The following is a 23,324-nucleotide window of genomic DNA, read 5'->3' on the forward strand; positions in this document are numbered from 1 at the left end:
AGCATGATGGTTATTTTTCCAGCTCATTGGCTCTTAAGCTTTTCAGCAGGCTTGAGATAACTGGAAAGGTCAGTGTCAAGCTCTAATTGTGATGTTCTTGCTGTATAATAACATTGGGTCATACAAACTGAGAGCTAGGCAGGTGTCAGAGAAATCCTGAGAGGTAGCCATTCCAGTTTGTTTTAGGTACTCAGCACTTCTCAGGATTCGGCCCATGGGTAGGGCTGAGAAGGACCCTCCAATTCCAAGTCCTCCCAATTCATCTGAATTCTGCAATATTCATTCATTCATTTGGGACATTCAGAGGAGCCCAGGGAAGTCTGGAATCCACTGTATAATTGCCCGACATTCACAAAATCATGAGTCATTGCCGAAATCATACCGTTGCCTTAAAAATCAGATTTTGTAAAATAACAATAAATGTTGAGGTTCTTTTATTTGCCTTCTAGTTTCTGAACCGTCAGGGTACACTTGGGTCATATTTTCAAACTTTTCGCTGCAACTAGGAGGGTTAGACTCACATCACAGACCATGACATCTCACTCAGTTACCCCTTCCTTGAGCCCAATAACTTGTGTTTAGCTAAAGCACAGCTTCCGGAAATACATCCGGTCTTGATCTGACATCAAGAGATGGGTAATCTACTACTTCCCTTGATAGTTTGTTCCAAAGGTTAATTACCCTCACTGTAAAAAATAAAATAGTATGCCTTATTGCTAATTGGAATTTGTCTGGTTTTGGCTTCCACCCACTGGTTCCTGTTTTGCCTTTCTCCACAACATTAAAGAGCCCTTTAGTACCCAACATTTTCTCCCCAGGAAGGAATTTATACACTGTAATCAAAGTCAGGTCTCAATCTTCTTGTTGATAAACTAAACAGATTGAGCGTTACATCTCTCACTATAAGGCATTTTTTCCAGCCCTTGAATAATGTTTGTGGCTCTTTCCTGCACTGTCTCTCATTTTTCAACATCCTTTCCAAAATGTGGACACCAGAACTGCATGCAGTAGTCCAGTTTTGGTCTCACCGATGCTGTATTCAGAGAGGTAAAATCACCTCCTTACACCAACTCACTACTTCCCCTATTTATATGCCTGTTTAACTTTAGGCACCCACGTTTGACCATTTGGTCCTATATACCTGGCACTCAATCAGCAGTAGACCAGATATTATAACCAGGAGTCGGTAGCTCCCAGTCCCATTTAACTAAGCTGATCTTTGGGGCTGTTCCAAGGGATGGAGGTGTCAGGCCTTGTTAAAACAGTCCAGCCAGTGATTTGATGGCAATGAAGGAGGCCCCATATGCATTTGCAGTCATAGTGCAAGACACATTTGTTTGACTGGTTGCCGACACTGAACTTGCTTCTCCCAAGTGAGTTGTCTCAGTGAGTTTTGAAACCGTGTGAACGTATTGATTCTGCTAAAGAAAATACCTGCAGCTCGGTACAAAGTTGAGATAGCGTATCTTCCACAGCTAGCTCCGCTGGGGGCACAAAAAGAAAAACCAAGTTTGAGAAGTGACACATTAACTCATAACTGTCATGCAACACTCGACGCTCCACCCTCCACTGGCAAGAGTCTCCTTGGCTCTGCACCCAAGATCTCTGCTCAAAAGCCCCGTTCTTTCCTTAATGGTCAAATCCTGCTCACTTTACTCCAGCAGCTACCCTCAGTGAAGTTCAATGGGACACTTGCCTCAAAAAAGCGTGCAGGATTTGGCTCTTCCTATATGGGACTCCCAGTGGTGTGAGCAGCAGCTTGACCAGAAAGGGAGTATGCACACTACAAAATGCCCTACCCCTTTCCCAGCAAGCAACTGTGTTCGGACTAGTGCTGGAGCATCCCCAGCTTCCATTGGGGTCAGTAGTATTGTCAGTGCTCAGCGCTGCACCAGAGGCACCCAGCACCTTGCAGGATTATGCCCTTTACTTACTTTATAATGCCAAGGTAACACAGTAACAAAGGGCAAGCTGCTAAGTGCGCTGGCAAAAGCCTTCCAGGGCAGCAAATGCTTCAGCCAGTTGCCCTATACCTTGTTTCATCCCCAATATCTGAGCAATGAGGCAAGCCAGGCTTGTAAATCTTTATGCAGCTCTGGGTCTGAAGTCTGTCAGCTCCTCTGGGACAGGGATTGTACCTTCCTCTGTGTTTGGAAAGCCCCTGGTACCTGTTGGGCCCTGCCACAGTGTCAGTAATAAATCCTTTATTTGGAACGTGTGCATTCGTTTCCTTTTCTGCCTCTATGCTTGGTGGTCTCAACCAAAATGTTTGCTTTGGGGCCTTAGTGTAGACCTAGCTTTTATAGCTTGCAGCTGTCAAGTGAGATGGCCCCAGGGAAATCCCATGCTGCAGTTATGCCCCACCAAGTGTGGGTCATAGAGACATTCTGCAAAACGTCATAAAAACAGGAGATCTGAAACAAAACCTCAGGAACTTTGGCTTGCGGAATTTGCAGGGAGGAGCCATCACTAATAACAACAAATAAATAGCACATGGCTACAAAGGGAGACCATACAAAACACCTCCCATTTAAATGTGCACAGTAACCATGAAGGGACAAATTGACACAAGGGTGTCTAACAGCAATTTTGCATATTCATAGGTGCAACCACTGGTGGCATGAACACACATACCCACACCTCATCTTTTAATGTTCTGGTTCATGCATTTGCACTCTTGGTTTCTCAGGTTTGCTCCAGACCTAAAATTTAGGCTGATATAGCTAACTGGTCTGGAGTGTGAAAAATCCATCCCCTTGACCAATGTTGCTATGCTGACCTAACCCCCAGTGTAGACGCAGCCAAATCAATGGAAGAACGCTTCTGTTGACATAGCTACCGTCAGCTGGAGAGGTATTGTTCCTACACCAATAGAAAAACCCCTTCCTTCAGTGGAAGCTGTGTCTACACTAGGGGGCTGTGCTGGCAGAGCTATGGCAATGTAGCTGGTATAGTCCCTCTAGTATAGACATACCCTTAACATGGAAACTGGATCGTTACATTTTTTATGTACAGACCATGGGCCTAATCAACGCCCACTGAAGTCAATGAAAAGACTCTCAGTGACTGTAACAGGCTTTTGATCGGGCCCCAAAGTCCTCAACCTGCAATCAGATATTTTAGACTTGTAAATGAGAATGGAGAATTTCATTCATAAGTGGCTAAGTTGCATTTAGTGAATCTGCATGTATAGCAAGTATGTGTGCAAACGAAATGCGTATTTATGCATCGTAAACTGTCTGAAAATCTGGCCCATGGGATGCAGAAATGTAACCTGTGTGTGTTTTGGGTCTTTTTATATTTGTGATAGATGAAACACACAAGAGGCAATACCACCTTGCACCTTTCAACTTCCAAACCTGCCAATGTGTGATACAAATAATCTCTACATGTGACCAATAACCAAAATGCATGACACCTGTGTTTTGTTGTCATGCTGTAATTGACAGGTTACAATAACTTTTAAGTACCGGATCTGTTTTTAAGGATGTTTTCTCACTGTGTGAAAGAAATAAACCAGTTTTCTTAACTGAATGCAGGTTATTTGAGAGAGGGGAACATGCGGCCCATAACAGTGAATGCAGCAGGACGAGGAGGTGGAACCAGCCCCAATGTGGGATGTGCAGCACAATGTTTTATAGCTGACTGCTCCGATACTACCTACAGAATCGATATGGAAGACATTCTCTCTCTCTTTTTTTAAGCCATTGGTCAATGGAATGGGGCACGTCTCTCCCATCGGCTCTGCAATCCTAATATTGACAGCTAATGCCTTTTTAAAATATATACACATGAAAGCGCCAGCCATGCTTCCTAAATCCAAAGAAACGGGTTGGAAAACAGAGGCTGGCTTGGGGAGTTCTTCATTTCTAATTAACTACTCAGTACCACTGCAAACATGAGAGAGCACAAATTAATGAATGCAGGCCTGCAACCCTACAACAGTGCTAGGCCTTGAAGCGTTGGACCCAATATCCTTACTAGTGCCTTGAAAGGTCTACAAAGCCATAGTGGCTTCTGCTTCAGGGGGAGAATCTATTAAACAGCTAAATTAGGGAGAAAAGCAGAAAACACTTTAAAGAGCATGTAGTAATTATGCTATTATTAAGGTGTCTGTGGTAAAGAGCAATACATTCTAAAGCAGAAATTGGAGACTATGTTCTAATAAAATTTACCCTACATTGAGTTTTCCCCCCTAATTTGAAAAATATTTGCTCATGGGGCTGTTGGTTCCTAAAGTTCTCCCAGGCCTGATAGGGAGCTCAAGGCTTTGAAAGGCAACCGATTCCAGATATCATTCAAAGAAACTATTTTTGGACACTTATAATAACTTATTCCTTCTAAACACTAATGCGACCTTCAGCTAGTATGAACTGATTGCAGTAGAGCGATGTCGATTTACATCAGCCCTGACTCATGATTACCCTAAAATAAACACCCAAAATAAAATCAGGGGAAAAAATCCCCTAAAATCCCACAACAAACTGGAAAACTTAGTTACTAAAAGGTCTGTTTAAAATGAGACTAAGAGATGTAAAATGTCTGTTCTCTTACCTAACTTCAGCTGTGGCAAATCTGGAATCTCTTTCATTATGACTGTGTAGTACACATGAAGCCCTCTGTATGCATTCAAGAGCAGCAGACACAGGTCCTTATGCCATTTGTATGCATGCTGCATGCAGTTTTCAGAAGGGACATAAAAGCTTCCCTGGATAAGGAAACAGAAAAAATAAATGCAAATTAAAAATTATGCTCTTCTTTTGTGCTGGAGGTTTTAAAAATGTGAGTGTGAGATGCCCCATAAACTTGCATCCTTTAGATCACATGTAGATCTTTATTTCCACTCCTCATCACTGTACAAAGAACCACACACTTGGTGTCACATAAGAGGATGTTCAGAGCACGATTCCTACTGGTCCTTTCCTCAGGCATTAGCTCCTTTTCTACATCAGAAGCAGGAAGCCTGAACTTGGGTCTGTCATATGAGGAAGCAATCGGACAGAAGAAAGTATGTTTAAACACAGATGTCTCCAAAAACGTGTGGAAAAGGAACAGTATTTTATACTTACCTATAGATGTAGGTAGTAGAGCTTAAGCCGGCTTTTGCAATATTGTAACAAAGTCAGAGGGATACCCTCCATTTAAAATCAGAACCTGACTACAAATTTGCTGCCTGCAATTGTTATGAGCACAGCCTAAGGTTACTAGAACTGAAAGAAAGAAGATAAAAATGGTTCCCTGATATTTTCAATTTGTTTACTTTGTGCATTTGACAGCACTTTGTAGATAGTCAGTTTCCCTGTTTGCCCTGTGTAGTGAGCTAAGCCCTGATCCTGCCATTAGCTCTGGATTTCATTATAGAATTGAGGCCTGAAGAACTTTTCCCTGTTGTCTGGGTGGTGGTTTTTTTTACCCAGAACCGCATGAGAGAAACAACACTTGACAGAGGGAATTCAGGAGCAGGTGCCCATTATTCAGATTGACATTGTCCCTTTAAGATAGAAGGACAGAGAGTCCCAAACCAAACCCTGGTACCCAAACTTTCTTGAACACTAGTGAAGTTTAGATACTGATTTGCACAGTGCAGCCGGGCCTTCCTCCTACAGTAAAGTGGCTGAATTACACCACCACTTCATAACTCTCCTGCACTGAATATGGGTAAGTAGAATGGCCCAGTGGTACATTTTCAACTCCAGTGCTTGATACCGACATAGTGAGGGATTCAGGTGTCAAGAAGCATGCCAATCCTGGCTCTGTTTGCACATGTCACACACTGAATTTCCACACTGTGCAGATTACTTTCCACTTGCTATATTCCCTGCTGACTGCAGAAGGCAGTGGACACCACTAGACAGTCAACATTTCCCTGCAGGAACCACCTAGCAATATCTGTGAAAGGACAAAAACAATGAGGCGTCCTTGTGGCACCTTAGAGACTAACAAATTTATTTGGGCATAAGCTTCTGTGGGCTATAACCCACTTCATCAGTTATAGCCCAGGAAAGCTTATGCCCAAATAAATTTGTTAGTCTCTAAGGTGCCACAAGTATTCCTCGTTGTTTTTGCTGATACAGACTAACACAGCTACCCCTCTGAAACCTGTGAAAGGACAGCAGTTCTCTGTGCTTAGAATAGGGGAGGGTATCTCAGGCCTCACCTTCCCATACATGGCCTGCAAGAGCTTGAATTTGGTGGTGTATTTTCCCAGGAGTTAGCTGGGATTTTGCAATGGACACAAGGGAAGCAGTTTGTCTTGATGGGTGGGAAGACACTAACATGGGGCTTCTCGGTTGGCTGACACACCACAGGCTGAACCTAGGACCTCTAAAGCTATACCCATGAGTCTCCACAGCTTGAGCTAAAGGGACAAGGCCTGTAGCTGGGGGCTGCAACAGACTCACACCCTGTGGGGATCAGACACAAAGGAGAATGCGGAACATACACCAAGCAATGAATTACAAGAGCGTGGAGCGGAAAAAATGGCCTTTCTTCAACCTCTCCTCCTCAGCACACCCATACAGGGGCAGCCATGATATGGATCCCAGCCCTCCAACTGTCTCCTGGTAGGTGGACACCTGTATTTGCACAGATCCCCACTGATTTCAATGTGGCTTGAACGAGCACAGGGGCTTGCCCATGTGGAGTCAGTCAGGGCCAGGGCTCTTGTCCAACACTTGTATTTCTTGTTGGCAAATTTTAGTCTCTATTAGAAATCTCTCAGTGATTGTCACTGAGTTGTGTTTTAAATATTAGCTTTAAATCCTGAAGGTTTGGAAGATCTGAGCACCCCACATTCACAACACAGTATCTGGGGACCTGGGGGAGGTGGAAAGGGGGAACGAATGGAGAAAAGGTGCTGGAAGAGGATAAACATGTGGAAGTGGATTGCTAAACTTTTTAGAGTCAAAAATATACTACTGCCACATTACTCAGGCAAAACCATTCTGATAAATAAAGACTACATGAAATAACAGAAGCATCTATTTGTGGTGCATTGTAATTTCACATTTTATATTAGTGAGATATTAGATCTTAGTTGCACAACAAGATGATGTTTTAATGGGTCTGTTTGCTGCCTTTCTTGATGTAAAACATCGTTATAATGCAAAAATAATAAGAACCAGGAAAATGGAACAGCAGCTGGGATCACAAATGTGTGAGTTAAAGGCAGTGAAAATCTTTATCAATTAACTCCATTTTAAGTACATTCGTGTTTGCATAGTTCTCAGATGTTGCTTTCTTTTAAAATCCTAACATATTTTTCAAATTGATTTCATATGAATGATTAGAGTCCCTGTGTCAGAGATCAGTTAATTCACGTTAGCTAAGCACAGGTTTTGTGAGAATGGTTCTTTCAGAGACCTATGTAGTGCAAACAATGGATGGGGGAGGAGAAGTTATTTATAAAAATATTGCTTGCTGTCCAATATATTGGGCAGCATCTAGAGGTCACAGTACAGAGCAAGAGCCAGGAGACCTAGTGTGACACCAAACCAGAAAGGCTTAAGCAACTAGTAGGCTAAATGATACAAATTCAACCTTTAAAAACATATTAGAAAAGTATATACATCGTAATTAGGGCCATTCCTTATAAATAGCTAACAAAGCCATGTTAGATAGACCAGGGCTTTGAAATGTAGACTTGTATTGTTAAAGAATTAGAAGAAGATAGTTACTGTATTTGTCTGTGTTTATCTATATCTTGTCAGAGGTTAGCAATGTTACTATATTCTACTGATTCAGAGATCAAAAGGGAATATTAACATTTAGATGAAACTTGGGTGTAATAATATCATTGTCTATATTTCTCTTTGAAGTTTGTAGTAAACTATCTATGAACTGCTGAAATGGTTAATTGCCTTATGCTGATCAATGCAACTAATTACCTATGTATACACAGGAAATAGGATTGACTTCTAAGCCATAATGTATATTACCTATTCTTCATCCAATTAATGCCTGATGCGTTAACTACTGTCAAGAGGCTAATGCAGCCTGCCAGGGATCTAGAAAAGAACTCTAGGGCCCCAATCCTGTATCTCAGATCTGCTTAAGCTTGGTCAGGGAAGCTTGAGTCACAAGACTGAAGTCTCCAGCTCCAAGTCTGGATTACCCTGGTATTTCTCATGGAAGAATTTATACAAACTCTGCACATGAACTGCCTATTTGGATTATAACCTAAGGAACTGACTCTGAAAGAACTTTTTGCAACTCAGCGGCTCACCATCTCTACTATGAACAGACCTACGAACTTTATTCCTATCTGTATGTATAATGATCTTTAATCACAATCTCTCTTTTCTTTTTAAATAGATCTTAGTTTGTTAATGAGAATTGGGTGTAAGTGTGAATTTGGGTAAGATTTGAAATATTCATTGACCTTGTGGGTAAAGTATCTGATCCCTTGGGCTGGGGTAGAACTTTATATATGATGAACAAGATTTTCAGTAATCCTCATTATATTTGACTAGGCTATCTGGGTGGGAGCCCAAGTCTGGATTGCTTTAATGGAGCTTATGTTTTGATAACCAGTAAGGTATTGTAGCAGCTGTTTGGTGGCTGGGTTGGTGAATCTAATTATTAGAATAACCACCAGTTTGGGGGATCGTCTGTCCCATTCTTTGCAGTTTGCCCTGATTGAGCAATCTCAAGTGTGCTTCCCCCCTCCTCCCCAGCAAGAACCATCACACAGATTTTAGTCCCAACTCCGCATTAGACTAGCTGCGTGACACTGGGCAAGTCACTTGAGCCACATTTTCAAAAGTTATGCTAATTTTCAATCCTTCCATTCTTGTGTGCCCAACTAGAGTCACTCATAGGAGCCTGGTTTTCAAAGATCCTGACCCCGAGCCAACTCCAATATTCGGCAGTGCTGATCACTCAGGGCTCCCCCTGGCTACCTATGGACTTGTGGCTGCTTTTGAAAACATGGGTCTTCATGTCACCTCCCCCTCTGCAAAATGGGGATGAAAAGAACCCCCCTCCCCCATGTGGAGGTTGCTTTTAGTTCTTCAGGTGAACATCATTAAAGAGAGTTTGGTGATCGCACAGAATATTTCGGACAGGTAAGAATTCAAAAATCCAATTAAAAATATCATAGGCTCAATAAGCCACTCTCTGACATTTAATCCAAGTTGATTCTGGACCAATTGTATAGTGTGGTTGGCGTGCAAAGGCAGCAGACAGCTGGAGTCAAAGCCCTACTGAACTGCAACGTGAGAGGCGTTTAAATGTGATCCTGATAAAAGAAGAAAATAGTGACATGCAGCTTTTGGTCATTTTAAAAACAATTCCCTGTGATTTCAGGCTCTGGGAACATTTACACTGTATATTCACTACATGTATGAGGAGTCTACATGGCTGAGGAATCATGGCCCTAATACATCCCCTTGGCATCATCAAACCTGACCTTCCCCCCAGAAAAGGGAATATGTTGGAATGAAGGGGGTGTGGGCAGCATGTAGTAATCTTTTGTGATCCAATGTTGGCATAATCCCACCCCCAACACCAGAAGCTGGTATGTCAGGTGCAAGTTAGAGCAGCCCTGAGACAGCTCTAACTTGCACCAGGGGTAAAACTGGCCCTGGCTGTCCCCAGGATTAGGCTAGGTTGGAAGTAGCTTCCAGTCATCATTGTCCCCACCTTGGGTGCTGGGTCAAGCACAGCTCTGGATCTGACCCAGATTGTGAGGCCATCGAGTTAAAAATCTGATTAGTCATTAAGTAAAGAGCTGTTTGTATGTTGATAAACGTAAGGACCCAAACCTCAAACACAGAGCCCGCCCCCAGCATGTTTGTGTGCACATAGAGTGCCCAAAAGTCTGTGTCAGTCAAAGCTGAGCTCACACAATAGTGTGCGTGTGAGGAAACCCCCAATTTGTGCACAAGCATCTGGCGTGGGCCTCAAACTTGACCTGCTGCCTCACGCCCCTTCCTTAATGGGTCACAACATTTCCTGCTACTAGTAGGTGCTGAGGTAATAGTGCTCTGCTCGGGACATTACCTATGGCAAAAGGCTGCAGGCAGGGGTAGTCAATAGGGGGACTGTGGGCCAAATCTGGACCCCCAGATGCTTTCGAACAGACCCCCAAATCTTTTTATTTACTTATTATCATTATTGTTTCTATTATTTTCTCTGGAGTCTGGCCCTTGACAAAAAATAATTGACCATCCCCTGGCTACAGGGCTACAATTTCACAGCAGTCAGCAGAAGAGGAACCTGAGCTGGGAGAGAGAAAGCTCCTCATCAAACACCAGTGTCTTAAATAAGAGCCACGGAAGCACAAAAAAGGAGCCAGTTCAGTTTTTCCTTTGCATTAATGCATGGGGCAGCATGCAAGGAGCCTTCCCTGTGCTCCTTGCACCCGGTGGGGGAAATCCCAGTTTCTGCACTCTGGGTGCCTCAAGGCTGTGTATTGCCCCAAAGTGTGGGGGAGGGGTGGGGTTAGAGCAGGAGCAGAAGCACCCTACAAGTGGGGGAGCGTGGCCCTCTGGCCCCTCTCTGTTCCAACGCCCCTGGTAAGAGGTGAAGCCCTGTCCCCTATCCATACTAAGTTGGCTGGTATCGCTGTACAGAACAACACTGCGTGGACACTCCCAGCACTGCCAACGCTCATGATTTTATCCCCCGTGACGGGATTTCTGAGGCATTTGTCTGGCGATGACCTGGGAAGCACCAGCCCCCTCATGCAGTTCAGCCCTATCAGAAGCCAGCAGAGTCGCTTCAAACCGCTCCCTCCGTCCCCTCCGATCCTGAGAGAATGGAGAGATGGAGCCTCTGCCCACCCCACTCCCTGGCAGCACCCGATGAAGAACACCTGTAGCTACCCCACCAAGCCTGGGAGAGGGGAGTAACGAACCCTAGGAGCACGTGCAGGGGGTATAATTGGCTAGGGGAGGCTAAGCCTGCCCTAACTCGGGCTCTGGCCTCACCCATGCTCTGCCCCGAGGCCCTGCCCTCGCTCCCCCTCTCCCCCAAAGCCAGCAAGGCTCAGCTCAGGCTGGCGGCCTGGAGATCGGGGCTCAGCTGGCTGGCGGCCCGAGGGTCGGACTGGTGCTCAGGCCGGCCGGCAGCCCGGGGAGTCAGGCCGTGCTTGGACCAGCCGGTGGCTCAGGGCAGCTGGGGTGGGTGTGCTTGTGATTGGGGCAGTTTGGCATAGGCTCCTCTGGCTGTAGTGGTGGGGGGCCTCCAGCAGGTGAGGGGAGCAGAAGGGGCGGAGCCTTGGGCTGAAGGGGTGGGGCCAGGGGCTAGCCTCCATGAAGCGGGTATTCATGGGCCATCCGTGCCTAGGAGGAGCAGAGATGAGGCTGGGGGGTTGGGGACTGAACTGACGGAGGCTGAAGGAGCTGAACTGAGTGGAGGGGAGGGGGACAGGACTGATTACGGGGCAAGGGTCAAGCAGATGTGGGGGTGAGAGCTCCCATAGCAGGTACCAAAGTCACCTTATCCAATACATTTGGGAGAGGGGGCACCACTAATTGTCACACATGCAGAGGGGGAGTCCAAAACTCGAAAGGCAGATTTAAAAACCTAACAACATCATGATTTTTTTTTTTAAATGTCATGATTTTTTTAGCCAAGCCCATGATTTGGGGGGTTCGACTTATGAATTTGATCTCTTGAGGACGGCAATACGGCACTACTCTACTCAGCCCAGCGCCTCAGAGTTACAATCCAGCCCTGACTGTCTATGGCTATTAGGCCATACCCTTAGCTGGAGTGAGTCAGTGCTGCTCCGTTGGTGGTCCATTGTCTTTGGAACCATTTGAGTTCGTGTGAACAACCCTCCTGCTCTAAGTGAAAGCTGCAAAACCACAGACAGAAAAGCCACCCTATTAACCAGCCAGGCCAAAGGATCCCCGGGCATGTCTCCCATCAAAGCCCGTACTGCAGCTGGCCCTTCAGACTAAATACACTATAAATCGACGGCAGCGGTGCTAGGGGAAAATTCTAACCACGGAGGCCCAAATCCCAAATTCCTCTGCCTGGCCCACACAAAAAATTACATCGGTTTAACTCAAGGTGTGATTTTAAACTGATTCAGTGATACCGGTGCGCGTCTCTGCGTGGAGACTTTCAGGAAACTTCAGGTGCAACCTAACCTGCTACAAGCCAAGTGTAAATGCATATGGTGTGTTCACAGAGGGGCTCGCGCTAGTTGGACTGGATTGGTTCTTAAGCTCAAAGCAGTTAAACCGGCACAACGTCTGTGTAGATACAAGCCCTACAGCAACGGAAGTGATGTGGTTCTGCCATGCTACTGAAGCAGCTTCATACAGGGAGATCAAAACTCCTCTGCATCCCCGGGAGCCCTGTAGCGCTCTGCTTGCCACTGAGGAACACGAGGAATGGGCATGTCGGAGATGTGGCCAGAGGGATCCACAAAGCTCACACTGCAGTATGTTGGGAAGCATCCTCTGCACATGCTGCAGTAGTGGACACGGCCCCTCTGTGTGCAACTGGCCGAGGATTGCAGCTCTTCAGCAGCCCCTGGTTTGAATGCATTCTCAGTGCATTTATCTGGGACATGTGCTGTTTTCCAGGCTATGACCCTTACGGGGGGACCAGGTGAAGATGTTAATGATAAAGTCCCAGAGCAAACACAGTATGAATGGAGCTAAGGGAAAAGAACAAACACCACAAGCACTAGCAATCAAGAGCCACAGTGTCTGAAGCAGTCTAGCAGTTGCAAAGCACAAGGTTCTTTGGATAGCCTGGATCAAAGAGCTAAATGTTTTATATTCCAAAGGGCTTATTGCTGTTTAAGATGCAGCTCCTGTGCAAATGAAATGCTCAGAGAGACTCAGACTGTCCCCATTTGCTCAAAGTGTAATGTCTGCTCTAGAATTACAAATACATCCAATGTAAAATTATACCTAAGGGCAGGTCTACACTACCCGCCTGAATCGGCGGGTAGAAATCGACCTCTCGGGGATCGATTTATCGCGTCCCGTCAGGACGCGACAATCGATCCCTGAATCGACGCTCTTACTCCACCAGCGAAGGTGGGAGTAAGAGCCGTCGACGGGAAGCCGCGGAGGTCGATTTTGCCGCCGTCCTCACAGCGGGGTAAGTCGGCTGCGATATGTCGAATTCAGCTATGCTATTCGCGTAGCTGAATTTGCGTATCTTAAATCGACCCCCCCCTGTAGTGAAGACGTAGCCTTAGTCTCCTGGGGAAAGAAGCTCTCAACCTTTTCAATTAATTGCTTTGCTTTACTAGTTGTTTTAATCCCCTTGTTTTGTAGGCACAAGAAGTTTTTACTGTACCTGTTCCAAGTGCACCTGTATTTGCAGCTTGTGATAGCTTTAGAAACAGAAGTCATCTCAGCCCTTTTAGAATCGTGGAAATGTAGGGCTGGAAGAGACCATGAGAGGTCATCATGTCCAGCCGCATGTGCTGAGGCAGGACCAAGTAAACTTAAACCGTCCCTGACAGTTCTTTGTCTAACTTGTTCTTACAAAACCTCCAGTGTCAGGGATTTCACAATCTCCTCGGTAATTCCAATCTCCCTTGGAAACCTATTCCAATGCTGAACTATACTTACAGTTAGAAAGTTTTTCTAATATCTACCTTAAATCTTCCTTGTTGCAGATTAAGCCCATTATTTCTTGTCCTACCTTCAGTGGACATGGAGAACAATTGATCACAGGCCCCTTTATAGCAGCCTTTATCATATTGAAAGACATATCGAGTCCCCGCTCAGTCTTCTTTTCCCAAGACTAAACAAGCCCAATTTTTTTAACCTTTCCACAGAGGTCAGGTTTTCTAAGGCTAGGTCTACACTGGGGGGAGGGGGGATCGATTTAAGATACGCAAATTCAGCTACGCGAATAGCGTAGCTGAATTCGACGTATCCTATTCAACTTACCCCGCTGTGAGGACGGCGGCAAATCGACCACCGCGGCTCCCCAGTCGACGGCGCTTACTCCTCCTGACGAGGTGGGAGTACGTGCATCAATTCGGGGATCGATTTATCCGTCTAGATGAGACGCGATAAATCGATCCCCGAGAGATCGATTTCTACCCGCCGATCTGGGCGGGTAGTGTAGACTAGCCCTAAATCTTTTATCATTTTTGATGCTCTCCTCTGGACTCTCCAATATGTCCACTTCTTTTCCAAAATGCGGTGCCCAGAACTGGACACAATACTCCAGCTGAGGCCTCAGCAGTGTGGAATAGAAAGGGACAATTACCGCCTATGTCTTACATACAACACTCCTGTTAATACACCCAGATTAATTGTAGCTTTTTTTGCAACTGCATCACATTATTGCCTCATATTCAATCTTTGATTCACTATAACCCCCAGATCCTTTTCAGCAGTACTACCGCCTACCCAGTTATTCCCCATGTTGTAGTTGTGTACTTGATTTTATCTTCCGAAGCATGGTACTTTACACTTGTCTTTATTGAATTCCATCTTGTTGATTTCAGACCAAATAAAAGGGGAAAATAGATGGGAAGCAAATGGGGAAAAGATGATTTGGGAGAGATGAGAGAAAATGCAGACTCTGCTATTATTTTTTTTTTTAATTATCTTTCATTATCTATGCTATTTGGGAGAGCTAAATTTCTTCTGGAGGAATGAATCCAGCCCATCCTATTAGTTACCAAATGTTGTTACTTTTTAATGGCTGTTTGATGGGCTACATGGAATGAGATGCTCATTGTCAGTCAAGTTACCAATGGATTGGATGTGCACATCACCACAACCCACTACCACAACTGGTGCTAATTAGCATCCTCAGGCAAGGCCAAAATTTGAATAAATGTGGACACTGAACTGTCAGCACTAGATAAGATGATTTTATGGTCCCTTCTGGCCTTAAAATCTATTAGTCTGAAATCCTGTATAATACTGGCCATGTGTGATGTGCTCCCCAGGTTAGAAATGAGACATGCTGGATTAGGAGCAACTGGAGGAATCTTCCTATTTCCTAGATGTTCAGTGGCTAAGGAGAGAATTTTATTTTCCAGAAAGGTCAGTCCAGCCCCTCTGTTTACACCATGTATTTAATAGGAAAGTCATTTCATCTCTCTGTTCCTCAGTTTACTGACATAAATAAACCTGGTCAAATACTAGGCAAAAAACAATTCATGAATATTTCACAAGTGCTTTGGAACAATTTTACCACAGTCTGTCAACGCAGACTCCTATATTGGCTCATCACTGTGACATCTGACTGCTTCCAGAACCTGAGCATTTGTGACTCAATTCCCAATCTGTAAAACGGGGATAATATCTGAGCTCTATGGTGTTCACAAATTCACAGAGATTCAAAACTGGTTTGTATGACTGGTCAAATAGCTGCATGCAGGTGACTCTATTGAAATCAACGAGACCTTTGCCACTGACATTAATTGGGTAGGATTTCACCCCCGGTGTCTAATATGTATATGCAATTCACCAGTGATTTAGGGTGGCCAAATTAGGAACAGGGATCCTGAATACCAACATCAGATACATTACAAATAATTCACAGTCTGCCTTTATTAATACAGGCAGATTTCTTTTTAGCACTGTAATTACATTAGTTGCTATGGATGAGAGATCAAATTTAAACTGACCCATCAAAGCAACATACAAAATGTTCTGCTTCTTGACTTCACCCAGAAGACCAAACTAGGCAGCATCAAAAACAAACTCTACAAAGCCCTGCTGAATACATTTAAATAAATGACCCATTTAAATGAACAGACCTTCTGTGTGCTGCTGTTTTCAGCCAACCGATTTCTCCTATAATTGACTCTATTACTTTATAAATGGACTTTTCTTTTACAAAAAGGGAAAGTAAAATCATTTAAAAAAAAACAAACACTAATTAAATAAGGTTTGTGCCAATTCACTATTCTACCACAGAGAACAATTTGTAACTATTCACTTCCAATGTAACAAATCCATCTAATATCAAAATACCAAATGAATTCGATGCTTTGCAATATACTGTACAGTGCTTTTATTTGTTTTGTATTAAAGCAATTTCCCAAACCATGTTAACTGTATGCAATGTTCAACAACTGAACGAACAGTTGGTAAAATGGACCCTTAATATTTAATCTAATTAGGACCGCATTACACAACTCATATTCAACTGCTAACAAATTAGTTGTCAAGAGTTTTAACATACTTAAAAGCCATTTTAGTGTTGGCAGCCTTGTTAATTAAATTAGGTTAGGACAGCCAGAACTAATTGGCATTGCTCATTCCATATCAAGTTCTGGAAATGACCATCCAGCCACATATGCATGGAACAGAGGAACAAAAATCACATCATCCAGAGATGGAAGAAACCTCTTAGGTCATTGAGTCCATCTCCCTGCCAATGCATATTGTACCCTATTGGACAGTTACTAGTCTAGTTTCAAATACTCCAAGCAATGAGAGTCCATGTCTCCCCTTGGGAGCCTATTTCACAGTCTAAGATCTCACTGTTGGGAGAGGCCCTGACTTAACACAGAATAAGCTTAAATTTAAGCACATTAATATCATTTTATTACAGTAGTACCCAAAGACCCCAACTAAGATTAGGGGTCCATTATGCTAGATGTTGTACAAACACACAGTAAGAGACAGTCTTTGTCCTGAAGAGCTTACAATCTAAACAGACAAAACTGACCGCAGTGGGAGGGGAAAACACAGATCCAGAGAGGTGAAGTGACTTGCCCAAGGTCACAGAGCAGATTAGTGGCAAAATGGAATAACTTCAAGGGTAATTTCAGTGGATCTAGGATGAGGCCCAGGCCTCCTGAGTCTCATTCCAGTGGCCTAGTCCACTGGATCGTGCAAAGGATCAATGGGACCACTCAGGTTCTTACAGTTAAGTGCATGCTTAAATGCGTCACTGGTTTGGGCTTCAAATCTGCAGGTAGTCCCACTGAAATTAACAGAGCTGCTCATGAAGTCAATGTAAATAAGGATGGAAAAAATGGAACATAAATTTAAAATATATATATAAATTAGGGTAATACTTACAAAAGCATCTCAGTCCCGTTTTCAAAAGTCTCTTAGGCACTAAAGTGATAAAAATCCATGAGATTTAGGCTCCTATATTACTTTGAAAGTTTTATCCATCCTTACCACCTCTCCAAACAGATAGCTATAATGTACTGGGAATGCAAAGTAATCATATAGGGTGGTCTACTTGGTCTCAGACTGGAGCAATTATTAATGCGCCTCAACTGTGACCAGTCCTCCTGCCAAAAAATATTCTATATTTAGAAAACAGGAAACATTACATAAGTTCTTGTGTCAGACAATGAAGAGTTGTTGGCAAGTATAAAAGCTTGACATAGTTCACAGATCAGAGAAGTCTACACAGAACAGTTCTCATACCTATTTAGTAGCATGCCAAAGTTCCTTGTGTATCAATTCTATCACCCAGCTCTTTCTCCTAAGACTATGTAACTAGCATGGAACATGAGGTCTTACCCTGCTTAGAAAAAAAGCACACGTATTACCAAGCTCTGTCATCTATCAAGATGCGACTTGTGAGAGCAGGATAAGAGTTTCCTCCAGAGCTGGCCTAGAGTCGGTCCTGGGGCCAGTTTTTTTCAATATCTTCATTAATGTGTGGATTGCATCCTCAGCAAGTTTGCAGATGACAGTAAACTGGGAGGAGTGGTAGATATGCTGGAGGGTAGAGATAGGATACAGAAGGACCTAGACAAATTAGAAGATTGGGCCAAAAGAAATCTGATGAGGTTCAACAAGGACAAATGCAGAGTCCTGCACTTAGGATGGAAGAATCCCATGCACTGCTACAGACTAGGGACCAAATGGCTAGGAAGCAGTTCTGCAGAAAAGGACCTAGGGGTTACAGTGGACGAGAAGCTGGATATGAGTCAACAGTGTGCCCTTGTTGCCAAGAAGGCTAATGGCATTTTGGACTGTATAAGTAGCATTGCCAGCAGATCGAGGGATGCGATCATTCCCCTCTATTCGGAATTGGTGAGGCCTCATCTGGAGTACTGTGTCCAGTTTTGGGCCCCACACTACAAGAAGGATGTGGAAAAATTGGAAAGAGTCCAGCGGAGGGCAACAAATATGATTAGGGGTCTGGAGCACATGACTTATGAGGAGAGGCTGAGGGAACTGGGATTATTTAGTTTGGAGAAGAGAAGAATGAGGGGGGATTTGATAGCTGCTTTCAACTACCTGAAAGGGGGTTCCAAAGAGGATGGATCTAAACTGTTCTCAGTGGTACCAAATGACAGAACAAGGAGTAATGGTCTCAAGTTGCAGTGGGGGGAGGTTTAGGTTGGATATTAGCAACAAATTTTCAACAGGAGGGTGGTGAAGCACTGGAATGGGTTACCTGGGGAGGTGGTGGAATTTCCTTCCTTAGAGGTTTTTAAGGTCAGGCTTGACAAAGCCTTGGCTGGGATGATTTAGTTGGGGATTGGTCCTGCTTTGAGCAGGGGGTTGGACTAGATGACCTCCTGAGGTCCCTTCCAACCCTGATATTCTATAATTCTATGATAAAAGTTATCTGAGATCCAAAGTAGGCCTCATATTGCTTAACAATTTGTACAAGACTAATAGGGACAGTTTAGTTATGGCAATCAATTACATTATCATCCTTTGAATGAAAAGCTGGGGATACAGGATCCCTCTACTTAAAAGTGCAGCTGTACACTGAAAAATGCCTGTAGAGATGGCCTGGTGGACTTCCATTTTTGAGTTTAAATTATTTTATATCAAAAGTGCTCTGTTTATGACTTACGATGTAGTTTTCCGAATTACCAGCCCTGCAAGCTCACTACGATCTTGAATAAACTCACACAGAAAAATTATAAAAGACAAAAACACCATGTCACCCCGGGTGAATACTTTTCACAAAGCAATCACTCCATATCTGTCCTGCTGGTCCTCAAAGGAAACCTGTGAAACACCTTCAAAAGACAATTCTGGGTGCTTAAATTCATAATTTTGCTTAACACTGAAAAATCATGGTCTTATTCATACGTGCCGACTTCTAATAGCACCGGTGGGTGCTTGACCACCCCCCTCTACCCCTGACCCAACTCCACCCCTGACTCCCCACATGTGTGCTGTCAAAGGGAAGAGATGTTTGTGTACACTGAGGTTCCAGCCCGCATCCTTTCAGTACAGAGTTGTGTAAGTTGTGTCAGTCACAGGGCTCTGAGGTCTTCTTGCCATGGGGACTGTCAGTAGTGAGGTAGGATATGAGCGCAGCCTCTGAATTCAATGATGGTAAGGGAAAATATAGGAAAGGGACAGATAATAAGTCTGAAAATATCATATTGCCTCTATACAAATCCATGGTACACCCACATCTTGAATATTGCACAACGATGTGGTCGCTCCATCTCAAAAAAGTCGTATTGGAAGTGGAAAGGGTGACAAAAATGATTAGGGGTCTGGAACAGCTTCTATATGAGGAGAGATTAATAAGACTGGGACTTTTCAGTTTGGAAAAGAGATGACTAAGGGGGCATTGGATAGAGGTCTATAAAATCATGAATGGTGTGGGCAAAGTAAATAAGGAAGTGTTACTTACTCCTTTTCATAACACAAGAACTAGGGGTTATCAAATGAAATTAATAGGCAGCAGGTTTAAAACAAACAAAAGGAAGTATTTCTTCATACAACACACAGTCAACCTGTGGAACAACTTGCCGGAGGATGTTGTGAAGGCCAAGACACTAACAGGGTTAAAAAAAACTAGATTAATTCATGGAGGATAGGTCCATCAATGGCTATTAGCCAGGATGGGCAGGGATGGTGTCCCTAGCCTCTGTTTGCCAGAAACTGGGAATGCGCAACATGATTACTTGTTCTGTTCATTCCCTCTTGGGCACCTGGCACTGGCCACTGTTGGAAGACAGGATACTGGGCTAGATGGACCATTGGTCTGACCCAGTACGGCCATTCTTATGTTCTTATAGGTGGAAGTGGTATCTTTTGTGCATGTGTGAAGGGGTTGTTAATTTGACAATGGTATAGTGTTTCTGGGAAGCTTGCTCCGTGTTTTAGCGTACTACATGTGCAAGTCTTGCCTGTCCACTACAATGAAAAGGCAGAGTGGGTGTGTGGGTGTTATGGGTGAGGTGGGGCATCATTAAAAAAGGGTAGAGTTAAGGTTGTGTGGCCATTTACCTTACCTGTGTATTTCCTGGCTTTCAAATATTTGAGTTTTGCTGAACGTGATGTTCTGGATGGGCATAGGAGTGTCGTATGTAAAGCACAGGAAGTAACTGTCCCACTCTACTCGACACTGGTGAGCCCTCAGCTGGAGTATGGTGCCCAGTTGTGGGTGCCACACTTTGGGAAAGATGTGGACAAATTGGAGAGTGTCCAGAGGAGATCAGCAGAAATGATAGAAGGTTTAGAAAACCTGACCACTGAGGAATAGGGTTGCCAATTATGGTTGGATGTATTCCTGGGACGTTTAATCAGATGACATTATCTTTAAGTAAAGATTAATATTTAATTTCTGGAGACTCCAGGACAACCCTACTGAGGAAAGCTTAAAAAAACTGGGCATCAGCAGCATGCAAGCTCAGGAGTGTTAAGTGGCCCATTCATCTCAATTAGATATTCCCAGCTGAAAAAGAATATCCCATGGAAATTAATACAGCCAGAAACAATAGCTCTGTGATAAATGAAGTGGGGTGGGGGGAAGCTCCCTTTTATGGGCCCCCAGCCAGCCAGTTAACTATAAAATCCCTTTTAGTAGCTGTTCTCTACTTGCTTTACCTGTAAAGGGTTAAAAAGTCCACAGCTAAAAGGAAAGGAGTGAGCATCTGACCAAAAGAGCCAATGGGAGGCCTAGAACTGTTTAAAATTGGGGAAAACTTCCCTTTGTCTGTTCTGTTGTTCTTCTCCGGAGAGGGGACAGAGCAAAGACAGAGCTGGGACTATGCTGTAAAAAGCTTTTTGTCAGGTATGGAAATCATCAGATCATACCTAAAACCTACTCATAAATCAGAAAATGTCTAGAAAGACGCGATTAGTTTTATTCTGTTTATTTCTTATTGGCTTGTGGACTCCTCTGTGCTAACCCCAAATGCTTTTGTTTTGCTTGTAACCTTTAAGCCCCGCCCCTATTCTCCCCCAGTCGCCCTGTCACTCACCCCCATTTCTCCCTTCCCACTCCTCCATTCCTACCCCCCCGTCCCTATCCCCTCCCCAACACCTGATCCCCTGATCCTCTTGCACTGATCTTTACTGAATTTCATCTTGTTGAATTCAGACCAATTCAATTTTTCAAGATTGTTTTGAATTCTAATCCTGTCCTCCAAAGTACTTGCAACCCCTCCCAGCTTCGTGTCATCCACAAATTTTATAAGCCTACTCTCCACTCCATTATTCAAGCCGTTAATGAAAACATTGAATAGTACCAAACCCAGGACTGACCCCTGCAGGATCTCACTAGACGCACCCTTCCAGTTAACATCAAGTCATTGATAGCTAGTCTTTGAGTACGGTCTTTCAACTAGTTGTGCACCCCTCTTCTAATATTTTCATCGAGAGCACATTTCTCAAGTTTGCTTATTATAGAATATTGTGGGACTGTGTCAAAATTCAAATTACATATACATATACTTACTAAATTCAAAATACATATACAGTTTTCCCCCTATCCACTAGGCCAGTGACCCTGTCAAAGTAGGAATTTAGGTTGGCTTGGCATGATTTGTTCTTGACCAATCCACGCTGCCTATTCCTTATAACTCAAGATGCTTACAACGTGATTGTTTAATAATTTGTGTCCATATTTGTCCAGCTATTGAAGTTCAGCTGACAGATCTATAATTACTGAAGTTCTCTTTGGTAGATTCTCTGGCTGCCATTCAGTAGTCCTCACTTCATAGAGGAGGGCTGGAGCAACATGCCTGCTTTTTTCCTTCAGACTTTTGACATGGATTGGATTTGAACTTACAGTGCCTGATGTTGGTGCTCTGCTTCAACGACTGTCACATATCTCAGAGCCATCCAGTTCTACTGGTAGCTTTTTAGCTAATTAGCCTTTCTCTCTGCTCATGTCCAGCATAATCCTGATCGTGCCTAACTGGAGATGCAATCCCCTTTTCAAATAATGTTTTAATTTGCTTTCCCTGGTGGGTGCCGCACACTCTGTTGGAGTAACCCTCGAGTGTCTGAGATGCCAGTGTAATGATCTGAGCCCTAGTTTGATCTCTGTCTGTGAGCTAAAAAGCATTGCCACAATGTGTCAACATTATGAGAAGCTGGTTTTGTTTTTTTGCCATGGGGGCTGTATCTCAGTCAAATAGCCCCAGATTTGGATCACTAAGCTTACCATGTGTGCCACGAGGTACATCAAATTTCAAGACAGTCCAATTTACCATACATTAGAGCACTTCGAACAGCTGAGCTTTAAACAGAAAGCTGGTCTTATCCTTCACTATAGCAGACCTCTCACTAAATCTGTCAGAACTTATCCATGGCACTATCATAGAATAGCAGGCAGGGTTGGAAGGGACCTCAGGAGGTCACCTAGTCCAACCCCCTGCACAAAACAGAACCAATCCCCAATTTTTGCCCCAGATCCCTAAATGGCCCCCTCAAGGATTGAACTCACAACCTTGGGTTTAAGAGGCCAATGCTCAAACCACTGAGCTATCCCTCTCCCCTAAGTAAGCAGTGGAACAGATCTATTGTGAGTTAGAGCAGCAGACTGGAGTGAGGTAGGTCTACACGCAGGTTTTGTCATGGATCATGTCACCAAAGGCACATCACAAGTCTCCATTGCTTTATTTATAACAGAACATATTGATCCCCTACCTTCATCTTATGGGTATTGCAAGACTGTCTTAAGTAACATTTGTAAAGTGTGTTGAAATCCTCTGGACGAAAGGTGATGTAGACGTGTCAAATACTTATCTTATAAAACAAGCTAGGAGGTTAAGGGTTTTAAAAAGGATTGGGGTAAACATGCAAAAAATCCAGTTAATGCAAAAGGGAATTAAAACCACAAAAGAAAACAAGACATCTAACCAATGCTGTCTGGACATTGCACAAGAACATAATATTTCTGGCTTAATTATAGTCCAGAATGTTCACCCACTGGTAAGAAAAGGCAAACTCACACCCGTTACTGTGATCAAACAAGGACCCCTGAGCAGAAGAGCTGCCATGTTATTAGATATCACCCCAGGCAGCAGACATAACCAGACAGGAAACTCTCATTATAGTTGCTAGCACCTCTGTCTTGGCAAAAAGAGAAAGTGTTTGCATTGCAGAATAATGAGTTCTACATCGCTTTAAGGGCAATTGGATGCAACTAAAATGTTATGTCACACTTTAAAATACATCAACAGAGAAAGATGTTTCAAA

At 43.7% G+C, this 23,324-nt stretch overlaps 1 protein-coding gene across 1 annotated transcript in view; it reads right to left on the reverse strand.

The window, feature by feature from the left end:
* The window catches only part of FAM135B (family with sequence similarity 135 member B), a 231,264-nt gene that overhangs the window by 28,513 nt on the left and 179,427 nt on the right, over positions 1-23,324 (reverse strand). Inside the window, exons 7-8 of the mRNA XM_026659287.1 lie at positions 4,555-4,708; positions 1,435-1,484 (exon numbers count right to left, since the gene is read on the reverse strand). Coding sequence (XP_026515072.1) covers positions 1,435-1,484; positions 4,555-4,708 — 204 coding nt within the window. The remainder of the gene's footprint in view (positions 1-1,434; positions 1,485-4,554; positions 4,709-23,324) is intronic.

This window comes from Terrapene carolina, unplaced genomic scaffold (genome assembly GCF_002925995.2).
Source record: "Terrapene carolina triunguis isolate 2854851 unplaced genomic scaffold, T_m_triunguis-2.0 Scaffold58, whole genome shotgun sequence".
Classification (NCBI taxonomy): domain Eukaryota; kingdom Metazoa; phylum Chordata; order Testudines; family Emydidae; genus Terrapene; species Terrapene triunguis.